The sequence below is a fragment of the Dermacentor silvarum genome, chromosome 4 (assembly GCF_013339745.2).
Source record: "Dermacentor silvarum isolate Dsil-2018 chromosome 4, BIME_Dsil_1.4, whole genome shotgun sequence".
Taxonomy (NCBI): domain Eukaryota; kingdom Metazoa; phylum Arthropoda; class Arachnida; order Ixodida; family Ixodidae; genus Dermacentor; species Dermacentor silvarum.
Window position 1 is genome coordinate 99,243,155 of NC_051157.2, and position 25,037 is coordinate 99,268,191.

Consider the following 25,037-nt stretch of genomic DNA (forward strand, 5'->3'; position numbering starts at 1 on the left):
TATTGAGCCGACAAAGTTGCACTGCAGCTGCTTCACGGTGCCACTGCCGTTTCACTTTTCGGTTTGGCGTGGTACCCGTTGTGCCAGAGCGCGGATTAGCCACGTGTCCCCATTTCGAGAAAACATGCGATGCGGGTAGCGTGAAGGGAAAGGGAGAGGCTATATAGCTGCTTGCTTTGTGAAGCCTCGAGCGTGATAGCAGTTGACAGTCGCTTTTTGTCTTGCAGTATACACCCGCGTAAATTGATGCAACCAAGCCTTCTCGATTCGCGACTGGATACCTGTGGTGCGCTAGTTTGAAAGCGAAACTGGTTTGTGTTCGAGACCGATGAATGTCGTGGCACTTTTTTTTTTTCTGTAACGAAATTAATAAGAAAAAGTATGACGTGACGCTGCCCTGGAAGAGGTCCGCCTAACACGCATTAGCATGATTTTCGAACTTAATGTTGTATATGTCGCTTGCTGAGGAGGAAACTGAAGATGACGACGGGGCGAGTGTAGTTTACACGGCTAGCAGTGACATCGCCGTTACTTTTGCGAAACTATATTATGCGCGTAATATGCAATTTTGTACGCATGCAATTAACTTTACGTATTTCGAAGAGCCAGGCTTTCTTTGCGGTCATTTTCTGTTCACGTTGCTCTTCACGCATGGAAAATGCCGATGGTGGTGCTACGTGAACGTAACTTATTAGATATACTCACAGAGATGAGTATGTATTACATATCCTCCTGAGACCCGAATTCTGCTGTGGGACGTAATCGCTATTGAAGGTGGTTTTTATTGTCTACTCTTATGTTATGGACGTGAAGAACAATTTTAAAAATTTTAATAGCACGAAAGCTGCGTCTCCATGTGCTTGAAAAAATAACGATCACCATCATCTCCATGTTTGCTATGGTAAAAAAAAAAAAAAAAATCACCAGCCCTTCCCCTGTCGAGAAAATGGGGGTAAGCGAAGCTTGTGGCAAGACGGCGCTGTCGCAGGCGTTCCGCTTCGTTTGCCCTAAACTCGGGGTCGGCGGCTCTTCGCTGACGTTTTGCCTGGGCTTTGGAAGCCCTCACGCTAGAACCGGCACGCTAGAATCAGACAAGCTTTGCTTACCCCCATTTTTCTCGACAGGGAAAGGGCTGGTGATTTTGTCTCTTTGGGTCCCACGTGTGACAAGGGTAGTTCTGAGGCGCGTTACGGGTACCCGAGCCCACAGGGAATCCACACTATTGAGCTTGGACCCTTTCTGCACTGTAACCAGGATCGGCCCACTTTTTAGCGTGACACCACCACCACCGCCGACACTTGTGAGGCAATACAAGCTTCGCTTGAAAACTGCGTTTCATTGCCTGAACGCAGAGATGTAGATGGAACTACATTGCCACGGCTGGTATTTTCACGAAATCTCAACGATTTCGAAACACACCTCAAGTTTGCTTTTGAGCCGTCTGGGACGACATAGAGGTGTAGATCAATCTAGTGTCAAATTTCTCGAAAGCGGATGACGAGTAAGAATATGAGTAAACCACTTCTTTACAGTTATACATGCACCGTACTTCATATATACCCAGAATGATATTTTGCGTAATCACATCCGAGTGAATTTCGATAATAGTTAAGGCAATGTTCAATGTATTGTACAAGGGGTCTTAGGAGGATATACTCATATATATCATCATCATCAGCCTATATTTATGTCCACTGCAGGACGAAGGCCTCTCCCTGCGATCTCCAATTACCCCTGTCTTGCGTCAGCTGATTCCAGCTTACGCCTGCAAATTTCCTAACGTCCTCGACGGCGCTTCCCTTCTCTTGGTATCCATTCTGTAACTGTAATGGTCCACCGGTTATCCATCCTACGCATTACATGGCCTGCCCAGCTACATTTTTTTCTCTTAATGTCAACTACAATATCGGCTATCCCCGTTTGCTCTCTGATCGACACCGCTATCTTCCCGTCTCTTAACGTTAGGCCTAACATTTTTCGCTCCATCGCTCTTTGTGCGGTCCTTACCTTGTTCTCGAGCTTCTTTGTTAACCTCCAAGTTTCTGCCCCATATATTAGCGCCGGTAGAATGCAATGACTGTACAGTTTTCTTTTCAACGACAGTGGTAAGCTCCCAGTCAGGATTTGCCAATGCCTGCCGTATGCACTCCAACCCAATTTTATTCTTCTGTAAATTTTCTTCTCATGATCGGGGTCCATTGTGAGTAATTGACCTAGAATAACGTACGCCTTTACCGACTCTAGAGGCTGACTGGCGATCCTGAATGCTTGGTCCCTTGCCAGGCTATTGAACATTGTCTTTGTCGTCTGCATATTAATTAATCTTCAACACCACTCTTACACTTTCTCGGTTAAGGTCCTCGATCGTTTGCTGTAATCCGTCCCCATTGTTGCTGAATAGGACAATGTCATCTGCAAACCGAAGGTTGATGACATATTCGCCGTTTGACTCATATTTATATCTATATAATTATATACAAATCACATCTATGTATTGATGATCCGGTGGGTGGTGCTACGTGTTTGGTGGGTCGCGGGAGCAGTCGAGAGAGAGCACTGTCGCTCTTCGAGAAAGCTAGCTTCTCCGCGATGCAGCGTCGGCCCGGCGTCCGCACTGCCAGCGGGTTCCCTTCGCGACGATGTGGTTCTGCGCTGCTGCTGGCTTCCACAGCAGCGGGCGGCGGGGGGCCGCTTCCGGTGCGTTTCTCCGCCGTCGCTGCTGGCTGGTGCAGCAGCTGCCGCGAGGGGAGGGTCGCCGGCACGGGGAAGGGAGTGGGTCCGCTCAAGAAGCGAGGAGGACCAAGGGGGAAGGAGCCTGCTTGGCCGCTGCTGACGACACCGGCCTCCTTCGGCGGCCGTCACGGCGACCTTGGCAACCGTCCTGCCAGGCGTACATCGTGCGTGTGTTGTGTGTGTGTGTGAAAGAGCTGCTGCCTTCTCGCGGGAGCAGCGCGTCACCGACGGCTGCAGCTGACTCCGCTGCTGCTGCTGCTGCTTGTCGCTTGGACGCCGCTGCAGCAGTTCTCCGCCGCTTCCGCGGGGAGCGTCGTGTCACCGTCGCAAACCGCCGCTTTCCGCGTCGTCGACGCGCCCATTCCTCGCCGCCGCGGAGTGCGTTGCGGCCGCGAAGCCATTTCTTGGACGCGGTGTGCCTGTCTGGGACAGCGAACGGCCGCCACGGAGGAGCCGCCCGTGTACCTGTTCACCTTCGACGACGTCGGCATGGTGTTCCAGCGCTGGGGTACGAAGACGGCGCCCGTCGCCGATGCGTGGTGACCGCCCCCCTCCGCCCTCGATTACTACGGTCGCGGGGCACGCTCTCGGCCGACCGGAGGCCTAACGGCCCGCATCGTCGAAGGAGCCCGCTGGTGCCGAATCATCGTTCGTCGTCCCGGTTCATTACGGGCCCTCTGGTGTCTCGCACGGGCCGGCTAACGAGCCCCGTAATTAGCGTTGGCCTCCGGGGCCATTAAGCGGGAGCCGCTAGTGTCCGCAACAAGTGACCGTCGTCGCCCCCGCCCGCGTGATCGCAAGTTCACAGAGGGGGGCGTTCTTCTTTCTCGGTCGAAGCTCCCGCAGCGAGAAGCATCTCTTGACCTTCTCCCCACCGGGCGCGCATTGTGTTGTGTGTGTGCGTGCATGCGTGAGTGCGTGTGCGTGTGCCTGCGTGGCTCCGGAGCTGCAGCCCGATCTGCGACCCGTACGAGGTGCAGGCGGTGACAACGGTCGACCGGGGATTGTGTTTTCGTGTTGCGCCCGTCGCGTGAGCCGCGGCGCCCGCTGGGGCGATGCCGCTCCTCCGTCGTCCCCGCTCGTGTTGTTTGTCTTTGTGCTAATATGGTCGCAGCAGTGCAGTGCCCTGGGGACAGCGCGCCGAGGCTAAATGCGGCCCTGTTTGGTGCATTAGGCTGGGCGGGCAAGCGCGCCGGCGCCCGAAGGGCAACAGCGCGGCCAAATCGTGAGGAACGCGTGTGCGGTGCGGCCTGTGAAGCGTGCTTGTTTCGCGTTTGTAATTGAGGATTCAAGTGGTGTAAGCTCGAGCCTTGCTTGTGAACTGTGTTCGAGCGCAGCAGATGCCAGCGCCAGCTGACATGACTGGTAACTCGTTACGCCTTTTCTGTCGGTTCTTTCCTTGTGCGCTCAGTGTGAGGCAAAGGTTGTGCGCGCGGTTCTGAATTTGGCACACCTCTGCTGTGCCCGTGGCCTAATAAGCAAATCGGCATTCTGACCAGTTTCTTATCCGGATAACGTAGTACTTGATTGCATGTGGTAGCCAGCTGTACAAGCAATTTGCCATAACTTATCAGTCGTTTTATTTTTATTTTGTTTGGAAACCTTGCGGCAGGTTTTGATGTGCATGCAGCAGAAAAAGTTGTCTAGATGACCAGTAACATTAGTTCGACATAGTGTAGACCGCAGAAGTAGCAGCAATCTGCTGCAGCTGCGACATGTTGCTTATTTTAATGCTGACATTGGAGTTTCATAAATGCATCCTGTGTGAATTGGGCAGCACCCCAGTGATTGCATTATTACGTAGCTGTATTGCCTGCTCTAAAGCTTCAGATCGCAGTACAAGTGGCCAGAGCTGTTGCTTTTTCAGGTTATTCATGCTAGGTAGTGCTTTTCCACGTACAGAACATTTTTTGTTTGCACTGAAGGCAAGAGTGAAGTTTCCATGGCTTGTATGTGCAGGCTTGTGCCGGGGTTCCAGCAAGACGGACGAGCCCCAGCCGACAGCCCCGGCGGCGACCGAGCCTGGGCGACCTCGGCCAGGCCCCAAGCCGGCGCCGCCACCGCGCAAGCGTGGACCTCCGATAGACACCGCTCCAGTATGTTGGCTTTGTCACATAGCCTTCTGCACATGTAGAATGGTATACAGCTTTGTTGTATATAGATCATTTAACATAAGCTCATGGCTGTGCCATCTTGAAAGCACTTGGCTGTTTGCAGGGGCTGCTGACAAAGTTAGTGCTAGTGCAACTCCAAAGGAACTGGTCAGCAGCTTTACATTACTGCCATTGATGGAATAAAATAATATGAATAGTTTTATTTTGGTAGTTAAACATGGCACCACTTCTTTGCTCATGGCAAAATTGCATATGTGACCGATGTTCTCTAAGTGACTTTCTAAACCATCTTAAGATACAGTCAAGCTTATTGTAACAGGGGGTTGAATGCACAGTAAAATACCATGCATTAAACACAAGAACAAAGGTAGGAATAAGTAAAAGTTGTTTTACTTTTCAATCAATTATTGCCCTTGTCCTTGTGTTCTTTTGCGGTTTATAGGTTTTCTAAGGTGCTGAATGATCATGTTGTAATAATTGAAAGCAATTTTCTTTTTTTGGGGGGGGGGGGGGGGGGCAAGTGCGCTTGAATATTTAGCGATGCTATCGGTAAAATTGTTTGCGCAATTGTTGCTTTGTATTAGTGTTCCTCTTTGTCTATGAAACAGTGTTTCAGTTGCATTGGGCTCCACATCTGACTGCTAACAAATTTGATCGTGCATGTACTTGTACTCTAAGAATTAACAATACCATTGTGAAGTTCCATCATCTCTGATTTTGCTTGCTGCAGTATTCAAACATAATTTTGTGCTAGCTGCTCCTATTCTGTATTAAATTTCTTCATGTTGCAGACACCACAGAAAGACGGCGAAGCTGTGGAAGAGACACGGAGGCAACAAGAGCAGCCTGCAAGCCCCTTTGATGAAAATGCTGAGTGGGCAGAGATTGCAGACATCATGGCATCATTTGGGAGTGGCATTGCAAGGGAGTCCATTTTTGCAAGAGATATGGAGGAGGAGTTTGCTCGCACACTTACAAGGCAGCACAAGAAGAAATCGGGCAAGTATTTATAAGGATATTCATCAGCAGGGATGTGCTGTCGTGCTCAGTACGAGCTGCAATGCGCAACCTCTTTGCCATGCGCTTTCATGTTGTAGCTCATATTGAGCATTATAGTAGACTTGTGGTCAAAAGTTCGCAGACCAAAAATCTGAATTTCTTTGGCATGCAACTTGAAACTGAAAACTGTGGTTCAGACTTAGCCTTGCAATTATCGCAGTAGATTTATCAATTTCAGGCTGTCAGTCACAGTTGCCAAGAAATTCGTTTTTTTTTTTTGACAAAGATGTAATCAAGACACTTTTGAATGTGTCTCTACAAGCAGTAACAGTATTGTGCCTGTGTGACCAAATTCAATAAACTTGTTTTCTGTTTCTCACATTTAGAACCGAACGGATCGACATCGTCTTGCCCCGAAAGCATTGAACACTGGCTCCAAGACCTTGGCCTTCCAGAGTATGCCAACTTGCTTCTGGTGAACGGATATGATGATGTCCGGTTTCTGGTGAGAAATCTTTTGGTTAGCAGCACTGCATGACTTTCAATGTGGCTTCAGCAATGATTATGCTAATTTTGTTTCGACTTGCTTCATGTTGCTAGAAAAATGAACCTGTAGGTTTTAAATGAAAGCATATTTTTCTTAATAGAAACAACCTCTGTAATTTCTGATAATTGCAATTATGTACATATTGTGTCACGCTCCCATGCTCAGTTGTTAGGTCATGGTAGCGCACTTAACTCTGTGCATACCTGAAGGAAAGTTGGGGGGAAAGCAAGTGGTATCACTAGTGGCAACATTTGGATTGCACACAACTAACCTATAACTACACTTTTGAGTGGGTCGGTTAAGTTTTACTTTATGTCTCAAGGGGGTTTTGTATTCTTTGATGCCTTTTAAATTGGGAAAATATTTTGACTTTTTTTTTATGCCCTCAGGGAGGTGGGCTTGTGGAAGACCAAGACCTTCTAGACATGGGTGTGTCCAATGCCGAGCACCGGCGGCTTATGGTTGACTCGGCGGCACAGAAGCTTTCCCCTGTTCCTCGACTAGAACCTGGATCGGATCCGGGCTTGGATGCCTGGCTAGATTCCATTGGTCTTGGCTGCTACGCACAACGGTTTCGGGACAATGGGCTGGGTTCTCTGGACCGCTGCCGCCAAATTTGGGAACTCGAACTGAACACTGTGTTAGAAATTAGCAAACTTGGACATCAGAAACGAATACTTGCATCATTGGGTGAACGGGCAAACAACAGCTACGCTGACCTTGACGAGCTGGACCTCGGTCTCTCTAAACTGGTAAGTCGTAGCAGTGAGCAAGCTGCTTTTTAAAAGAAAAAAATCAAAAATTTCCTAATACAATGTTTGAAGCACATTCTTTAGAAAGTTCTAATTATTGTAACAGTTCATAATTTTGGTGACTCAAGACAAAACTCGGCATATTGCCACTGCAATATTCAAAGTGGCTTTGGTGGTCACACACAGTATTGTTACATGCACTTTACAAGTGTGAGAACTTCACATAGGAATGAAAAAAATAATGCAAAGACAGGACACAGCTAGTCTGGTGTAGATGCAATTCGGAAACCTAGCACTGTATCCTTATCAATGTTCTGAGATGTCATTGAGCTTCTTTTCATTATGGTAGACATGTGCCAATCAGCCAAACTTAACAGTTTGTTGACCTGGAAGTTGTCTAACATGATTATCACACACCTACTGTTTAGTTTTCATCGCATCATGTCAGAAACAGGAGTGCTGCACTTGCACACTGCAGGTCCATTCTCCAGAAAACATTGCTTGTAGTAGATCTAGGTGTTCGACGGAGAGTTAATGACAGCGTACTGTCACATTTTTCATATTCGCTTTCATGCTACAGCTAGTTACATTTGACCTCAAACACTATTAGACTGATTACCGCGTTGATGCTTCCTGTGCAGAACATGGGCCTTCGGGAGCTTGGAGTTGAAGACGATGACAGGCTGGCACCAAGCAGTCTTCGCATTCGACCGCCAACGCAGCTGATGAGTGATCCTGGTCGGTCTCCTGCATCCCACAGTACCGCCAGCACGGCAGCTGCCCAGTGGAGGCATGACCCAGAACTGCTCATCAATGGTTCTTGTGAATACACTGCACATGTAAGAAGCTTTTGTTGTTAGATTGTGATAGTCCTGATGTGAAAAGAAAGATTGGGAAGTGCAAGAGGGGCAGTACACAGACGATTATTTTCGAATGATCTCTTTCTAGGTTGCAGTCACTTTTGCACAGTTTTGCATGACTCGGCACTGGATGTGTCGGCATCTTTAGGCAGCAGCGCTTTTCGCACGGTGCCAAGCATGCTGTCTTGGAACAGTGTTGGGAGCACTTGAAGACGCCAATGCATCCATTGCGAAGTCGCGCAATGTCTGCAAAAGTAATCCTATCCCCAAAAGTGATCATTTGAGAATACCACCTGTGCATCTGGTGGTGTGATATGTCATTTAAAGAAATATTTATTTGAGAAAGAAGATAGTCGACTGTAATATTGAAAACTAGCACCATGAATTAACTTGTGATTAACTGATCATTGCACCAGGCACTCAGTTTCCTTTTGCACCTCAAGCTTCATTTTTAAAGAATTCAAATTAGTGCTCAATATAAATAGTGTTCTAACCCTGAAACTTGTGAAGAGGCAGCTTGAATCGGTGATTTTTGTTTGGGTTCCAAGTGAACAGCTTAACATGCATGCAGTTTGTTTGTTAGTTAGTGATACAGTTAAACGTCGATATAACGGACTTCTCGACATAGAGAAAGAAGTATTTAACTTTTTATAAATTGTCCATACACCATTTATTTAATACCTCAATATAAATTAATGTTTATGCACGATTTCAGTATAACGATATTTCACTGCCGCCGTGAAGGAACACCGAGACAATAAATGGAAACTTCCGCGGGTGCGGATGATCGAATAGTTGAATTTCAAGTGGCTGCTTGCGAACGCACCTCTTAAATCGTGCGCAGCATGAGCAACAGTGACCGTCGAAGTGGAAACGCGGCACGTTCCACGCGATAAGATCCTATCGTGCCCCGCGCGGTGTACTTCGGTTGCGAGTGAAAGCTTGTGAGGGTAGCCGAGAAGGATGGTGGCTGAGAAGTGCCGTCTTCCGGTGCGTGCAAGGGAAAAGAGGGAAGTGGAGCGACCTCGCGTAATGCGATCAAGCGCGCACGAGGGGGGGGGGGTGCAGGTTGTTGCGTGTCTTCAATTCTAGCAGAGCCGTGGCTTCACATGGTTGTCAGCGCGGATGAGCGCATCGCAGCCCGCCCGCTCTGTTTTAGAGGTAATATGCCGCGTGTGCAATGAGCGGGCGTGCCGAGATAGCGTGGCATCATATGCACTGTCTTCCCGCGAGTTTAGTACTGGACGTTGCGTAGTCTGGATTTTCGGAGACGCGGTGAGGTGAGAGGCAGACGAAGCATTCGCTCCCCGCTGCCGGTATTTTACAGCGAAACTGTTTATGGGCTAGGGTTCCGTGGATTTTTCAACTCCGTGTGCACAAACTCAGGTCCCGAATTTGATGTAAAATCGCTTCATTCTAAGCAAAACCTTATACGTCTTGTCACTTGGATATGCATTTTGAGTAAATTAGTTATCAATGGGCCCCATTTTAAAGATCAGTTGCCTCTCTGGTAGATAATGGTTTCTCAGATTTACCGCTGTGCAGCCCTCGTCGGCCATGTTTGCACTCACACCGCCCTCTTTGTCGTCGTTCCAAGCTCGTGCGTCCCTAGTTTCCTTCCGCTCTCCCGGGGCGAAGGCACCATCGTGCGTTGTCGGCAAGAAAAGCTGCCGTTCTCCATTTTGAATTTCTTTTCTCATGTCGTAATGGGGAGGCCGCGTATAGTGCGCACTCCCGAGGAGTATCACGACGGCAAGAACAGATGCGAGAAGGCAATCGGCGGGTGGCAAACACCGATGAAGATCGTTCCCGAGAGGCCAGCTGCAAGCGGCTTGCCATGTAAGGTGACGCAAGCCGTGTGCTCTACATCGTGTGTTAAACAGCTTCGCTGGTCATCCACCTTCACAGAGTGGAATGGCTCATGATTTTTTTCATGATAGCGATGTCCCACTGGGGGCAACACGATATATCAGCCGAGGGGGCGGAGTGGACGCGAAAGCGGGGCTGGGTTTGCTTCGTACCGCCGATGTGAAAGTATCGTAGACACGGCATGAAACCGTATCTTTCCTTGCCGACTCTCACATTCAACAAAAGTGCATTTTTTCTTATTCAAATTTGCCTTTTCTGCTTGCCCGATTATTTGGAAAATTTTGCGACACCTTCCGTGTTAGAAAAGTTTATCCGCTACTGTACTTATTTGCATAAAGGGTTGAATTTCAATGTAATGTAGTTTCAGTATAATGATGCAAATTGCCGATTTTGTCAACTTCGTTATATCGAGGTTTAACTGTACTATAAAGAGTCAGCAATGTATTTGGCATTATTAATTCTTTATTAAAATATCCCCTAAATAACTAGATAGGCAAATTTTCATAAGGAATATGGCTTTGTATTAGTAAGGCAAACCCGTTATTGCTTCTGTTTACGGAAGCAAAACATGCCACAGTTAAGCAAACACCTAACATTATTATTGAAGCTATCAACATATTGTGCTTGTTCCATGATTGGAATTGAACTTCTAAACTACTGAGTTGTCAATGCATACCTGCATGGCTTTGCAGTACCTTGGCTCGACGCTTGTGAAGGAGCTGCAAGGAACAGAGTCGACTCGGCAATCAATCCACAAGCTCAAGACATCGACACGCAAAATGGGCAAAGTGCCCTGTGTGCTGCTGTCAGTGTCACACCGTGGAGTTAAGTTTGTCGATGCTGTAACAAAGGTGAGTGGATTCAGTGTCATACAGATCTGTGATACTGAATTATTATTTGAATGTTGCAAGCAAACACTGACTCGTGTCTGCCTTGCTTTTTTTCTTTAGCGCCCTGTGTGCGAACATGAGATTCGGAATATCCACTGTGCCTGCCAAGATGCTGAAGACCTGACTCACTTTGCCTACATTACAAAAGAGCACCAAACAAACCATCACTACTGTCACGTGTTCTGCGCTCAGACAATGGTGAGTGTTTGACATAGCCGCATCATGTTACACCCACAGCACAGGATTTAAAGCATCTATACTCCATTTTATTCAGAGCAGGCAGTGCTTTGAAAGCTAGAAAGAATTCCATTGCTCTCATTTGCAACCAAGGAAATATATACGTGTGCATTATCTAATTCGATTAGCATTACCTCATGCTTTTACATCACAAAATATGACAATTTTTACTCGGAAGCCATTGCAGATTTTAATGTCTTTATTACTGAATGACCAGCGGCTATAGCTCACCGTTTACACTCGCGACCAAAACATAGTATGCATACGTCGCATAATAAAAGTACAAATGTGCGTAAATCATAAAATGTGATGTGACGTAATATTACGTCCACAAGTTGTATCTGTAGTAGAGCCGACTTCCTTTAGTTAGAGCCTGATGAGACCGTTGAAATGGCTCGAATTATCCGGCAGGCCGAATTAAACAAGAGGCAGAAAAACTGCCTTAACACGCTGCTGTTTCATTTGGCAGTGCTTGCCCGATCCTAGCACCTCCCTGAATCGAATGTGCACCAACCTTCTGTGTGTTCAAAGCACAAAAGGTTGGAATGTAGAAATGGCATTTCAATGTAGAAATGGCATTAGAGCTCCGAACGAATGTAACGTGCAGCCGTGATGCAGTGATCAGTGATGCCGTGATGCAGTGATCTGAGAAAAGCAGTGATGCTTTTCTGTGTGTTCAAAGCAGGAAGCTAATGTAGAAATTGCAGTAGAGCTTTTAAGTGATGTAGAAATTGCATGTGCACTCTATTTTTCAGCAAGAACATGGCATTCCTCAGATTCTGGCAATAAGAAAAGGATAACACGCCAACTTTACCTTCAAAGAATAATTTACTTACACTTCATGTCTATCGTCATAATTCTGAGAGCACGTTATCGCTCTGTGGACTACATGTCCTCCGTATGGTCGATAGTGCGTTCAATATTCTGCATTTCTCAAATGAGTTTGCAACAATCACAAACTGAATGGTGGCCCTCGCCAAGACTAACCACTTCTCTGGTTAGCCCTGTGATGCATGCGATTCTCCAGAATGCAAAAAGCATGTGACACGGCTCGTCGCTAGCTTAGCATGTAAAATAACTTATTATAGAATGAGACTTCATAATCGAAGTAATGCTGATGATGTTGCCTTATTTAATGGCACAAACCCACTGTAGGGGACAGGCCACGAGCCGGGTGGTAGCATAAAAAAACAAAGAAAGAAGGAAAAAAATAATCGTTGAGAAAGAAACCGATACTAAATGAGATAAAATAGTCTATAATAAGGTAGTCAGCCTTGCCTAAACAGGTAAATACCTAAAGCGTAGGGTCGGCGGAATTAATAACTAAGTTAGTTTGAATAATATTATTATTAACTGTGAATTTGTCTTTTTGCTATTTGAATTTTTTATTTTGATAATTTATTGAAGAAGAAATAAATCAATTATGGAAAATAAATATTAATAAGGTAACCTTGTGTCCCAGAGGTAATTATAAGTGACTCGGCAAACGTTCTTGTGACTATATCCTAGTACCAATGCTCCTAGTGAGAGTAGAACAGTATTGCATAAAGGCAGCCCTAGATTACTAAGCAAAATTTCGAAACATCGTTTTCGTTGAGTAGAAAACTGCTTGCAAGATATTAAAAAGTGATCGATGGATTCCAGCTCACTGCAGAGGCAGCATAAAGAGGAACCTGCCAGACGACATCTGTGCAAGTAAAAATTAAGTGGTGGAATATGGCAGCGCAGCCTTGTAAATGACACTTCAAATCGTTGGTTAGGACGCCGTTGCCGGTTCAAAGAATAATTTAGATGCATAAAGTCCATCAATTTTTTTCAGATGAGTTTTTTTTTTCTGTCGTCGGTCAAAGAAGACTGCCGATATCTAGCGGCAGTTATGTGCGCATTTGTCGGCAGCACAGATATCACCGGACTATTAAAAGCAGCTCGGGATAGAGAATCAGCTATTTCATTAAGATTAATGTTATCAGGTGTCTTGGTACCCATACTGGATGAACTAAACTTAAGTGTGGCGGAGCTAATGCATAAAATGTGTTCAAAACTGCCGAATTTGTTAACGAAGACTGAAAGCGGCGCGTCATCATTTCGCTCCGTGAGCTCGTTACACGAGTCGCCACCTTGTGATGGCAGTGGCCATGACGCTTGCTCTGACGGTAAGCTGTCGCGGACGCTGCGAAGGCGGTTTTGGTTTCGCATCTGATTGAACCGTGCAGGGAATTTTCGGATCAATTTTATTTAAAAAAAGCGCGCGTTATGACTGGGTGAATAGTGTAATTACTATTGCGATAGCAATTATATGGACACTCCAAAGCGGATTTCTGCCGTCGCCGTCGCCATGAGGTTCCGTATGACGTCAACGGCGATGAAATTGTCGCCGCGCGCCGGACGCTGTATGTGCGAGTGAAAAGGCGCGAGGGACGCGCGCTTTCACGGGGAGCGAACGCACGTCGGAGAGCAAACGAGCGTTCTGCGCCGTGCTCCCTGAAGGGCTGCAGAATTAAGCGTATCTTTCCTCCTTTCCACCTCCATCGTAATAGGCGAAAAATCGAACAACCTTTCTACAGCCAGTTTCGGTTTCGTTTCTAGGAGTGTACTGTGTCGTGACGCTAAGACACAGTATGATGGAGCAGGACATTGCGACGTTTTGACATTCGCTCCGGCTCGCTCAGTCGCCTCGTATGCTGCTACTCATTGTGAGGGGCCGATTAGCAGTATTGTAGACGACCGAACGAGCCGGAACGAGTGTCAAAACGTCGCAATGTCTTGCTCCCACGTGACCATAAACTGTGTCGTGACGTCATGAAACGGCTTCCTCCTGGTAAACGATGCCGAAACTGTCTGTTGGAAAGCCATCATTTTAAATTATTTCCGGCGCTCTGATGTTTGCCATTACTTTTGTTAAGGTATAGAGCAGCAGGGCCTTCATTTAATGCAAAAAAAAATATTACAGGAAATATTATCAGTACCCCAACATGGGATAAGTGTTGTACGTGCCACTACCATCCCTTAAAAAAAAAAAAAATGTTCGTTTCGTAGCTATGACAGGTTACTGGGGGACTTCGTCAGCAAGAGCTCAATCTGTATTTTAAAAGCGGTAGTGGTAGGCAGCGCGCCCCTCACGGTAAGCCATTTTCCTCACTCGAGAAAACTCCGCCCTTGACAAGTGACTTGTTTTTTTTTTTTTTTTTTTGTTAGAAGAATATAATTAATGTTGATTTAGCCTTACTTAATTTCCGCGTTTGTCTTTTGGAGGTATTGCTGTTAATATTTGCAAGTAACTTCATTTTCTGCTTTATATATTTAAACAGACAGTAGAAAATCACGTGGTAAGAAACGCTAGTTTTAACCAACGCCATTCGGCAAGCTTCAGCGGCTCTCGCTCCGAAAGGCGAATCGAAACTCTCGTCGGGAAACGGGCGCCTATGCTCGTCGCGAACGGTACTGGTGGCGCCCTCTGCAGGAAGTTGAGGAAACTATAAAAACAACTGGCTCGAGGGGGGATCCCCGCACCACGGCGTGCTTTTTTTTCCTCCTCCTCCTCCTCTTCTTTTTTCATTTCTGTTGGTTTCTTTGATTTCTGTGGTACTTTTTTCCCCCCCCCCTTCCTTTTTATTTGTAGCTTGCTTTTTGTTGCGTGTGGGAATGAATGTTCCGGTCGTTTGCCAGCTCGTTTGGTACGAAAGCAGCTGGCCTCAGTGACGCGTCTGGGGTGGCAGTCGTTGGCGTTGGAAGGGCTGCACTCCTCGATCGCTTCCGAAGATAAGAAATGCCATCTATATCGCAAAAGCCGAGCCCGTGATAGGATGTCGATTTCCCCCCCTGTAATTATGCCTGTGGCTAAACGCTTCATTGTGGTGCGTGTTGTACAAGCAGTGAGAAAAAAAAAAAAAAAAAAAAAAACGCACACAGGACTTTTATTAAAGTTTTACATCCATCCATCCACAGGCTGCAAATTTGACCTATAGCATGTTGTGTTACGCTCGTTTCGAATGGCGGCATGCCCACAGCGTCAGCTAGATGGTTGTAACGGAGGCGGAATCCTACTACGATCCCGTTTTAGTGAGGTTTAGGTATATGTTAGGGAATCTCGCGTTGACGTGACCACCATACCCCGCTTGTCTGCTTTAACCGTGCCGGTGTATCGGCTAACGCGTTGGTCCCGTGCGTTGACGATTCTCCCCACCCGACCCCTTCCCCCTTTTTTTTTCTTTGTTTATTCGCACCTCCGCAGGAGCTGGCCACTGAGATCATTCTGACGCTGGGCCAGGCGTTCGAGGTGGCCTACCAGCTGGCTCTGCGTGGTCAGAGCGGCAACGGCACGGCAGCGTCGGGTAGCCACCAGGACTCGTGCCAGCGGCTACCGCAGACCAATTCCCACCGGACATGACAGTTGTCAACGAGGTTCTGAGCTGGACAGAACCTCTCATCAGACGCTGTCACAAGTCATTGTTCCGCCATCGCTGCACCTTATCGGCACGCTCGCGGTCGCGGCCGCGTCGTCTTGTTCCCATACCGCCGCCGCACTTCAGGACGCCGAACCAAGCGCGGACAACCGAACAAAGGATGGAGACGGCCTGGAGACCTCTCGTCTTCGTCTCAGTGTGATCGCAGCCCGCTTGTAAAAAGAAAACGGAGAACCGCGCATTGGCGCGAGCCTTGGCTTCAAGTGTCGTGTCTAGTGCTTGTATCAAAGGAACCCTGCCCCTTTATAGGTCACGTGAGCGTGGCCGTTTCTTACGTAGACTGGTGGACTAGCGCCGTGGTGCTTCGGAGAGCCAGTGACGACAACTTGGTGGGCATTGAGCAGCAGTCCCTCGCTGCAGCGACGGACTTGATTTTCGGATTTCTCTGTCGGCTGCCATGGCGTCAGGACACGACGGACGGGCAAAAACAAAAATGGAGTGTCAATGGTCTGTGTAACGATTTAGTGATCGGTTTTGTTCCTAGGCGCTGGTAAGGCAGAGTGATGACGCTGTGTTTTAGCGCGGTCCGACCTGTGCGCACCGCTGGAGTTTTTTTTTTTTTTTTTGGTCTTGTTAACGGAACCACTTATGCGTGGCGCTCCGGTTCTCTGCTGCGACTGCCCTCAATGCGGGTCTACCATCGGCGCGCCATCTTGGAAGCGGCAGCGCCTGTCTGTGGACCACGTTCTGCTTTCTATTCGAAGTGTGGGGTCGGAAGGCCGGAGAAAACGGGAACTGCATGGCAGCTTTGCCCGGAGTCACGACATCCGACGACGTGGCGACGATGAATTCCGGCTGTATGAAACTTGCGGGGCTTCGTTGGAGAAATCATCTACGGTTTGTTTTAGGGATAACGGGACGCGCGCAGTAGTCACCCTATACCGGGACGGGATGACTGTGGGTCGCGGTCCAGCGGTGGTGGCGATGACTGACTGCAGAAAACAGCTGCTGTAACGCAGCGGCTCATTCCAAGGGACCTGTCAGCTGTACTGCTAGCGCTACAGCTCTTGTGGTCTGTGGAACACTCCCCGTTGTAACTAGGGTAAGCGATGCGGGCCCAAGGAAAGACCGTGACGCTGGAGCGATACAAATACACCCGGCATCATCACTCCACGTGACTATCGGGAGCCGACGGGAAAAAATGTCATCGCTCGGCTCTCGTTTTCCCTGTCGCATTAATTTCGCGAAGCGCGTAAGGTTTTTCTCCCCGATTTATTTACGCGTCGTTATGTCCAAAAGATTCCATACATATTTTTGCCCCTCCGGTTTCTTTACGATGATTTTAAGTCTTACAGCTTCCGTGATCGCATTTCTTGAGCCTTTCATTCATGTGAACATAATGAACTACCGGTTGCATTTTTGTTCGAGCTGCACCCTTGTAGACGTTTAGTCCGGTCTTTCGCTTCGCCCCCCTGTACTCGGGAGTGCTGTCTCGGACCACCGCAAGTTTTTACAACCGTGGAAAATTTGGATTTGCATTTTGCGACGTAGCACACCGACATGGGTGTCTGCCGTGACCGGTTGGCTAAAAGAAAAAAAAAAAAAAATGTAGCACGCGGTGCCGCACTATGCGTGCGATCGGCGGTCGGCCCAAATCCAGCTCGTAGTTTGCTAAATAAATGCGGTCTCTGCTGAGCAGTGTCGCGCCAGATGTTTATACGTGAAAGCGCTTATATTTATGTATAGGTAATAGATCGGAGCTTGAAGCGTGGCGCTCTGCTGTTTCGTGCTTAAACGAATCTGTGATGTATTTTCTAAAGCAGGTTGTGTATGCGAAGCGCAAAGTGGTCGATGGTGACCCTCTTTCCGATCATCCGGAACCTCCTTTCCCGTATTGCTTCTTGTTTTTTTTTTTTTTAAGAGATTGGTGCACTGACGTTGTTGCAGGCAGCCCACGCTCAAGTATGGGGCCGCGTTGTCCCCTGTAACGAAGGTGCGCTGCACTAACCGGTCGCTTTGTAGAGGCGTGGTGGCGCTTGGTGGAGGTTGTGTCGTGTATGCCGTTAACAGTTTATGTATTCCGTCTCGCTAGTTACGCCGAGAGTCGGTGTCAGTCAACCGCACGCTGATAGCTTCGTAAGTGTACGAAGATCGTACACAGAGCCCACACACTTGCTCCGCCATAAACCGAGTGTTCACTGCCGCTGTATACTTAGCCGCTTCGGGGGCAAGAACGATGCTGAGATAGAGGACATCAAGAAGTCCGGGTGATCATTATCAACGTTAAAGCCTCGAGGCTATAAAGTCTAAATCATCCCGCAATTAAGTCTTAAGCTTTAGACTCGCATCTGAAGGGCGAAGCTTGTAGATGTGGCTAGACGCCGCGGTACCACGTGCTCTTCATTACTGGTTGTGCAGTTCAGCTACAGATAGCGGTAGTAATGCACGGGGCTACTGATACGGAGTGTAATGGCGGTTAAGCGCTGTACTAATATCGCTGCTGAGCTTTTTTTATTGCCCGCTAGATGTCCTTGCGTTTTCAGTAAGTCAATTCCCGACTTGTGCATGACCCTTATAGAGACATTGAGAACTAACTGGTGCTCGCGAAAACAGTGCCAAGTTGCAGCTATACCATGCCATCGGTGTTCTTTCCCACTCTCTGGAGGCGCGCAGGCTTTTATGTGTATGAGATAAGATGCCCCGGCCACCTCGACGGCCGGGTTGGCTTACATAAACTAGAGGAGCGTCACGTACCAGCTACATTTTTTCGTGTCGCGAAACAACTTTGTAAACTTTGTACACAAGCCATTTTACTGAACTTGTTCACGGAAAAGACAGGAAAACTGCAAGACTACGTAAATGATAAGCCGCATTTCTGTAGTGTGGGGCTCGTTTCTCCTAACGGCTTTCTGACCTGGTGCAATGATCAATCTTGTCGGAGCAGCCAAGGCCGGCTTCGATAGAACTCTCCGCGCTTTTCATGATGATATATGGATTTGTACGGTGCAGGTATGGCCAAAGAACGCCAACTCTTCGCCCTTTTCTAACGCAGTGAGCGGTCGGGTGAGCTGATAATCCGTATGGAAAGTTTATCTGTATATTCAGTTAACTATAGCAGGTTTATCAGGTGGTACTCGTCAGTTCAATCATCGGTACATCAACGCGGGAACATGATGAACGCAAGCCGGCCGCAACACCCGGGTAATTTTCGCATTATCGCGTCGCTTATTCCCACCAAGCTTCCCAGTCCTCGGTTCTTTGTTCTGAGCCAGCTCGACCAACGGGAAGTTTTTCAATACGCTGTTCTGGAGACTCCTTTCTGCCGCACTAGACAATTTCCGAAAAGTTATCCACGAACGCGTGCTTTAATTGCTACAATTTCGCCGATGTCCTGGCAACGAACAGCGTAAGCTTGTCGAAAGTACTTGTGGTGAGGCTCGTGTAATTGTGCTGTGTAGCTAATTTTAGGCCCACAGCTTACAACAGTCGCTAGAGGAAGAAATGGGATTGATGTATGTTTTTTTTTTTTTAATCAAGAAGTGGCAGCAGAGTTTGAAGTTTCGAAGGATGTTTGAGAACCTTTTATCTTATATTGCAAGTGTGCTAGATAGCCGCGTCGGTTTTACACCGGTGATGAACAAACGACGTAGGGTTGTTCTCTATAATAAATGCCCCCCCCCCCCCCCTTTTTTTTTTTTTTTTCTTGCGGGCTTTGTATAGTTCTTCGGGCTGGGTTTGGGCCGTTCTTTCTCACGTGGCGTTTCGCTTTGAAGCCGTGTGCGCGACATTCGCTGTGAAAAAAAAAATTGTTTGTACGCAAGGACCTTACGTGCGGCTTTCACAGAAATATCTGCGGCCACCCCTAGTCAGCCGTTGGCGCCCGGCGTTAATATTTTTTCCTCCCATGTTTTAAAGACAAGGCGACGTGGTCGCTGCTCGACGTGTACGATATTCTACTTATACATATTATACACATACATACATATATAAAGTATATATATATATATTATACATAATAAAATATACTTGCACGCGCTGCAACGTGACTGGCGCGTTATGTGATGTATAGCGTCATTTTTTTTTCTTTTTAAAGACTTGTATACTGTAAGAATAAAGTGACACGTGATTCGTGAAGTTGGACTGCTGAGCTGTGTGCGTGTGCTTCTTCGTCTCGCACTTCAAATATAATGAAGTGTTTAAGTGCACGTGCCGATTTTCGCTGTCGGAACAAAGTCCAGAGGTAGGTTCCTTTAAGCATGATTTGTTTCTGAACCTAAGTCATTGACACTTGTTAAAGGCGCTACGAGAAGCGTCACTAGCTCGCTTTCGAATTTTGATGAAACGTTTGCTCCGAACGTTTCCATATGTTTCGCCTGAAAAGAAAGGATGATTATGATTATTACAAATGGCTTCACTGTCAAGGAAGGAAGACTGCACCTTAAATTTCTTGAATTCTGCGTTGAAACCAGCGCCAGTATCAAGTGACGTCGAGAATTTTTTTAACGTATTCTCTCGTATTCGGGCCGTACTGTGGCTATAGAAAGATCGGGATCTACTAGGTTAAGCCTTCTGTCCTTTTAGAATGGAACTTATAGGTCCTCTGTAAAACATTCACCTACAGCCGAGAATCCGCTGTCGCTCAAAATCCATGACGTTAAGGCGAGAGCTGGTGCACAAACTGCAGGGTGGCGTCGGCACCTGCCTTATGCCTTGCATCTATCCAAGCTACTTCTCACGGTAAGAGCTTTTCAAGCGAAGCTTGTATTGCCTCATAAGTGTCGGCGGTGGTGGTGGTGGTGTCACGCAAAAAAAAAAAAGAACACCGCCCAAGCACTCCGTACAGATGGTTAACCAGCGAAGCTGAAACGTGCGGCCCCGGTGTTTAGCATTGGGTTAATCCCGACGCTGTATTGAAGCGTTTCTCAATTATTGGTTACATGTTTGTGTTTCTAGTGGAACGCAATCGCCAATGGCGGGCGGATGCTGCTAACCACGACGCCGAGCTAACTCGAGATATCGAACGCATGCGACAACGGCGAGTCGAGGAGACGGCGTTGCGGGCAGAGCAGCGTCAACGTGGCAATGGCGGGAACGCGTTCGCTAACGACGTCACTAACGGCGCTGCCGATGGCGCGCGCGCTTGGGTGCGACGTAGAGAAGGACGTAACTGACGGCGCAGCCAATGGAGACGTTTAGAGAAACATAGGACGAACAGGTTTTCGTTTCGCCTAGCCATATACAGCTTTCTCTGTAAAAACCCGCCCCGCACAGTTATTTGTGTCAAATGACCCATTGAGCGAAATGCAGCTCCACTAACCTGAAACATGGGGAGGTGCGAAGTATGCAGTGATGCACCGCTATTAGGCTCATACTGCCTTAAGCAATGGCAAACGCGGCCTACCCATTACGACGACAGAAGAGAAGTGAAATTCTACGCTGGAATGATGAGCGGCAACGCAGCCAGCTGTGGAAGACGACGACGAACGCGTGAGCAGTGGCACAAACGCGTGCTGAGCGCGAGCACGAAACGCTTGCTTCAACGCAGCCAGCTGTGGAAGACGACGAACGCGGGAGCAGTGGCACGAGCGCGTGCTGAGCACAAGCCGCTTGCTTACCGTGACGACGATTACGACAGGAGACGCCGACAGCCTGGGCGCATAAGGTGATTCGCACCTAAAACCCGGCTGCTCCCAGAGTAGAGCAGTTGCAGGGAAAGCGAGCCGGCGCCGGATCACGTGACGCGCGCGACCAATCAGGGTCGTTTGGTGTGTCGCGGGGAAGGAAAGGGCGTTGGCGCGCGCTCCGCCGGGCTTCCCCCGCCTCAGATCGCACCTCTTCCTTTTCACAACCACAATCTCTCTCTCTCTCAGATCAGTCTCGGCGACCGGATGGAAAAAACCGCGCGTGGTGCGTTCCGCCGAGGAGCATGCTGCGTTTGAGCAACGGCGCCGCGAACCCGCTCGAGAAAGGGCTTGTGGTCAACGTGCCGATTCTAGCGGGATTGCTTCCGAAAACCAGGCGAAACGTCAGCGAAGAGCCGCGGACCCCGAGTTGCGGGAGCGCGATGTTGAGTTTAGGGCAAACGAAGCGGAACGCCTGCGGCAGCGTCGTCTTGCCCTCCAGGAACCCGACAACGGTGGTGCACGCCTCGTAACTATACGGGAAAGTAGCAGGTCAGGTACGCACGCGACAAGCTGGTGATATTTTGCTATTGCAGAAGGATAATTTACTAAGACAGCCTATTTTAATGGCGGGCTTCGCCGTCTCTTAGTACTCGCAGAGCTCTGGAATTACTGCTCGGTGGTGATAATGTGGAGAACGGGAGGGTATGCGTATTCGCCGCCGTGACACAGCGGCCATATTGTTCTCTGCTGTCGAGCCGGGGGTCGTCGCACGGGCTCGATTCGAGGCCACGACGGTATAGCATTTCAGTGGACGTGGAACGCGAAAACGTCTGGACACTGGATGTTGTGGCCTGTCCTATGGCCTGTTCGTACGTATAACGCCGCTTGCATCTTGTGACACATTATTCAACAAAACTGTTGGGAACGTGTTTGCTTTGCATGCTGCATGTACTCGCCGAAGGAAAAAGAAGAGAACCACTACGCACGAATGATTACGTTGCTTCTGTGGAACCAGTAATGTACCAGGTATGCTATACATGTTTAACATCTATAGCATACCTGATCAAATTAAGCAGGCTAGGAGAATATTTGCCCCCGCCCCGTTACAAAGGCGATGCTAAGAAATCATCATCATTATTTTAGTCGGTCATTGCGATAATATGCCTCTGCGCACGCTGGTTGAGCTGAGCATCACAAAATTCTGCCGGAAAGGCTACGCCAATATTCTTCAAAGGGTAATGCGCTTATTGACCCTTTTCCCATCGATCCTGTGGGCGCTGCCATGTTTGATAACGTGGTGACGTGTCCATTGCTTGCCTCAGCTACAGTGGCTACCTCAGCTGCCTCCGTTGCTTCCGTGTTTACAATGCAAGCGCGTTACGCCGGTGCGGGGGAGCAGACCTCCGTTTCGACGGATATCGTAGACGGTGACTGTGTGGACGACACGAAGCTTTGGTCACAGATTTAGACATGTAAGCGCTTTCAGAGTACATTGTGTTTTGTCCAAACGGCGCGAGCCGCATATACGGTGCTTGTACTAAAGGTGGGGTTAGAAATGCATTCCAAGCTGTCCAAACTTTTCACTTATGAATTAAATCAGGATCAGTGTGCTCTTCGTTCTTTATTTGGCAAACATTTTAAAGCAGCGGCTTGTCATGTTTCTGACTCAGTAAAGTTCCTCGGTGTGGCCACTATCTGATTGTTTATTTTCAGCCTACTATCGCTTGCGGATGTGCTGTACTCGGTTGCGATAGATTTGTTCTTGCTGCGCACAAGGCTTGGAATGTCAATGTTCTCTACTTTGTGGTAGCTTGTAGCAATGACATATTATCGCTAGTCTGTCGCTTACTATGTGTACCGTCACGAAACGTTCAGCTTCCAACTCATGCTTCGGTACATTGATACAATTGCGCGCCCATTCACGTATTATTGATACGTTGGCGATAGAGTGGGCGTAAGTTTGCGTGCGAGTAGGGGTGGATGTGTGTAGATAACGTGCGAGAAACTTACTATGCCAGTAAGTTGCGCTGCTTCCTTTTGTAACGAGCGGTATAGTCACTCATAAGTGCCGACGCTCCAGAGTTGAAGTCCTTTCTTTGGAGGTTAGCGATACAGCGCTGGCGGATGAATTATCTTTTTTTAACCTCGAGGCAAGCCGTGCATCGCGAAGGGCTGGCAACACAGTCCCTTCGCAGCACAGGCAGGCCTTATGTAGCAGCAGCGGCACAGGTTGATTCCATTCCTTAATATGCGAATCACTATTTCTGCAGCTAACTATAGCACATGCACGTCTTCCCTCTATCGTATTTTGCTGCATAAATATGACACAGTGCGTTAGCGAACATCCAGTTCCATTTCTGACAGCTGATCGCACAGTAGCAGGGCAGAAGCAGTAATGGTTTCGTATTCGTGCACATTCGCTGAGACAACGTATGGCGCGCCGCCGAAAGCGCCATACATAGGAAACATTATCGGTAGTTATTAGTTGAATAAAAAATGATAAATAAATGGAAATGAAAGTGGATATATATACAGGGTGTCCCAACTATCATGTACCAAGATTTAAAAATATGCAAATGCCCGTAGCTGGACAGAATCAAGGTAATGTTGTTTGCCATCGCTTGGGGATACTCAGATTATTTTTTAATTCCGCCTAGTTACATAATTAGTGTTAATTAATTAATTAATTAATTAATCAACTTCTCAAATAGTATTATTAGATGAAAAGTGTCAGTGAGAAAATTGTAGAACAACACGAGAAACTCCCGATACAGCTTTCTGCTGCTCAATACGTGCTACATAAAAGGGTTTTTCCGAGCGTGAAAGAAGCCCGCGAATACACGCAATATTGCCTCGAGCGGCCAGTCGCGCGGCAATATTAACTACGCGTTCTAAGGCACCCTGATCTAGCTTCGAAAATTAAGGAGCTCCCCTTCGAGTTTTCATAAATTGTTTCTTTCCTGATTTCCTTTTTCCTTTGAGGTAGTTAGTCATAGCAGGTTTCTTTTCCGTTGCCGCCGCCCATGAGATTGTCTCAGCCCCTCCCACTTTGCGTTTGACGTTCTTTGCAGGCGTGTTACTGACCATACCGGTCGCATACTTGCTGGTAAGCTTCCTAGTTCTTTTCCTCCACTGTGATGGAGCGTTCTTCCTGTACAAATATCTGAACACCCTCTCGCAACCCATCTACTTTCTTCCACATTCCTCAGTCCAGAGGGCCCGTGAACGAGCGGAGAGGCACGGCCTTTCTGTTCCGACATGGGACTAGCCAACGGCGCGCAGGCCCCCCGCCTAGCTTCTCAGGACCTCAATAAAGTTGTTTACTACTACTACTCTGAGCTTCCCTCACTTAAAATCTTGTCCAGCCCATATCACCCTGCACAGCTTCATTAGTATAGTCTTCCCGTGAGCGCCCAATGCGAGGGGTCCCACTGACCTTTGGTTGCCATCGAGTCCTGATTGTACCCCTGACTTCAAGCAAACAACCGCATTTCCAAATGTAAGCCCTGGAACCACTACACCTTTCCACATACCCCGGAGCACCTCGTACCTATTGAAATCCCCATAGCCAGTATTATTCTTTATCAGCAGCATTATTCTTTTTTCCTATGTTTCCAGATTTCTATCGCCTTCGTTTATCCATACACAAATGTATTTGTATTATTTTACCCAAAGTATTTCATGGCCCTGTATTAACACTGCCTGTTCACTGTTTTCATTGAATGTCATAAAACCGGATTTTCTAATGCTACACTACACCACCTCGCAGCGCCATCTTTCGAGCAGCTGTGCGCAGTTCTGTTCTTAGCCACTGACGTCATGTTTTCCACCTGCTCGGTTCACGCATAATTGATACTGTGATATACTGCTGTTTGCTTAATTTGTTCGTAAATATCATGATTTCTTTCCCTGCGGAATGGCATTTCGCTACACTATATGGGGAAAACGTACTTTGAATGCGACATCCCCTCTTTCATAACTAATGATATGGCTTCACCGCATTGCGCTG

At 47.8% G+C, this 25,037-nt stretch overlaps 1 protein-coding gene across 1 annotated transcript in view; it reads left to right on the top strand.

Moving 5' to 3' along the window:
- The window catches only part of LOC119448781 (ankyrin repeat and SAM domain-containing protein 1A), a 92,806-nt gene extending 73,257 nt beyond the window's left edge, over positions 1 to 19,549 (top strand). Inside the window, exons 10-17 of the mRNA XM_049666500.1 lie at positions 4,693 to 4,829; positions 5,639 to 5,846; positions 6,233 to 6,351; positions 6,783 to 7,145; positions 7,787 to 7,984; positions 10,567 to 10,725; positions 10,825 to 10,962; positions 15,233 to 19,549. Coding sequence (XP_049522457.1) covers positions 4,693 to 4,829; positions 5,639 to 5,846; positions 6,233 to 6,351; positions 6,783 to 7,145; positions 7,787 to 7,984; positions 10,567 to 10,725; positions 10,825 to 10,962; positions 15,233 to 15,388 — 1,478 coding nt within the window. The 3' untranslated portion in view covers positions 15,389 to 19,549. The remainder of the gene's footprint in view (positions 1 to 4,692; positions 4,830 to 5,638; positions 5,847 to 6,232; positions 6,352 to 6,782; positions 7,146 to 7,786; positions 7,985 to 10,566; positions 10,726 to 10,824; positions 10,963 to 15,232) is intronic.
- The last annotated feature ends 5,488 nt before the right edge of the window (positions 19,550 to 25,037 follow it).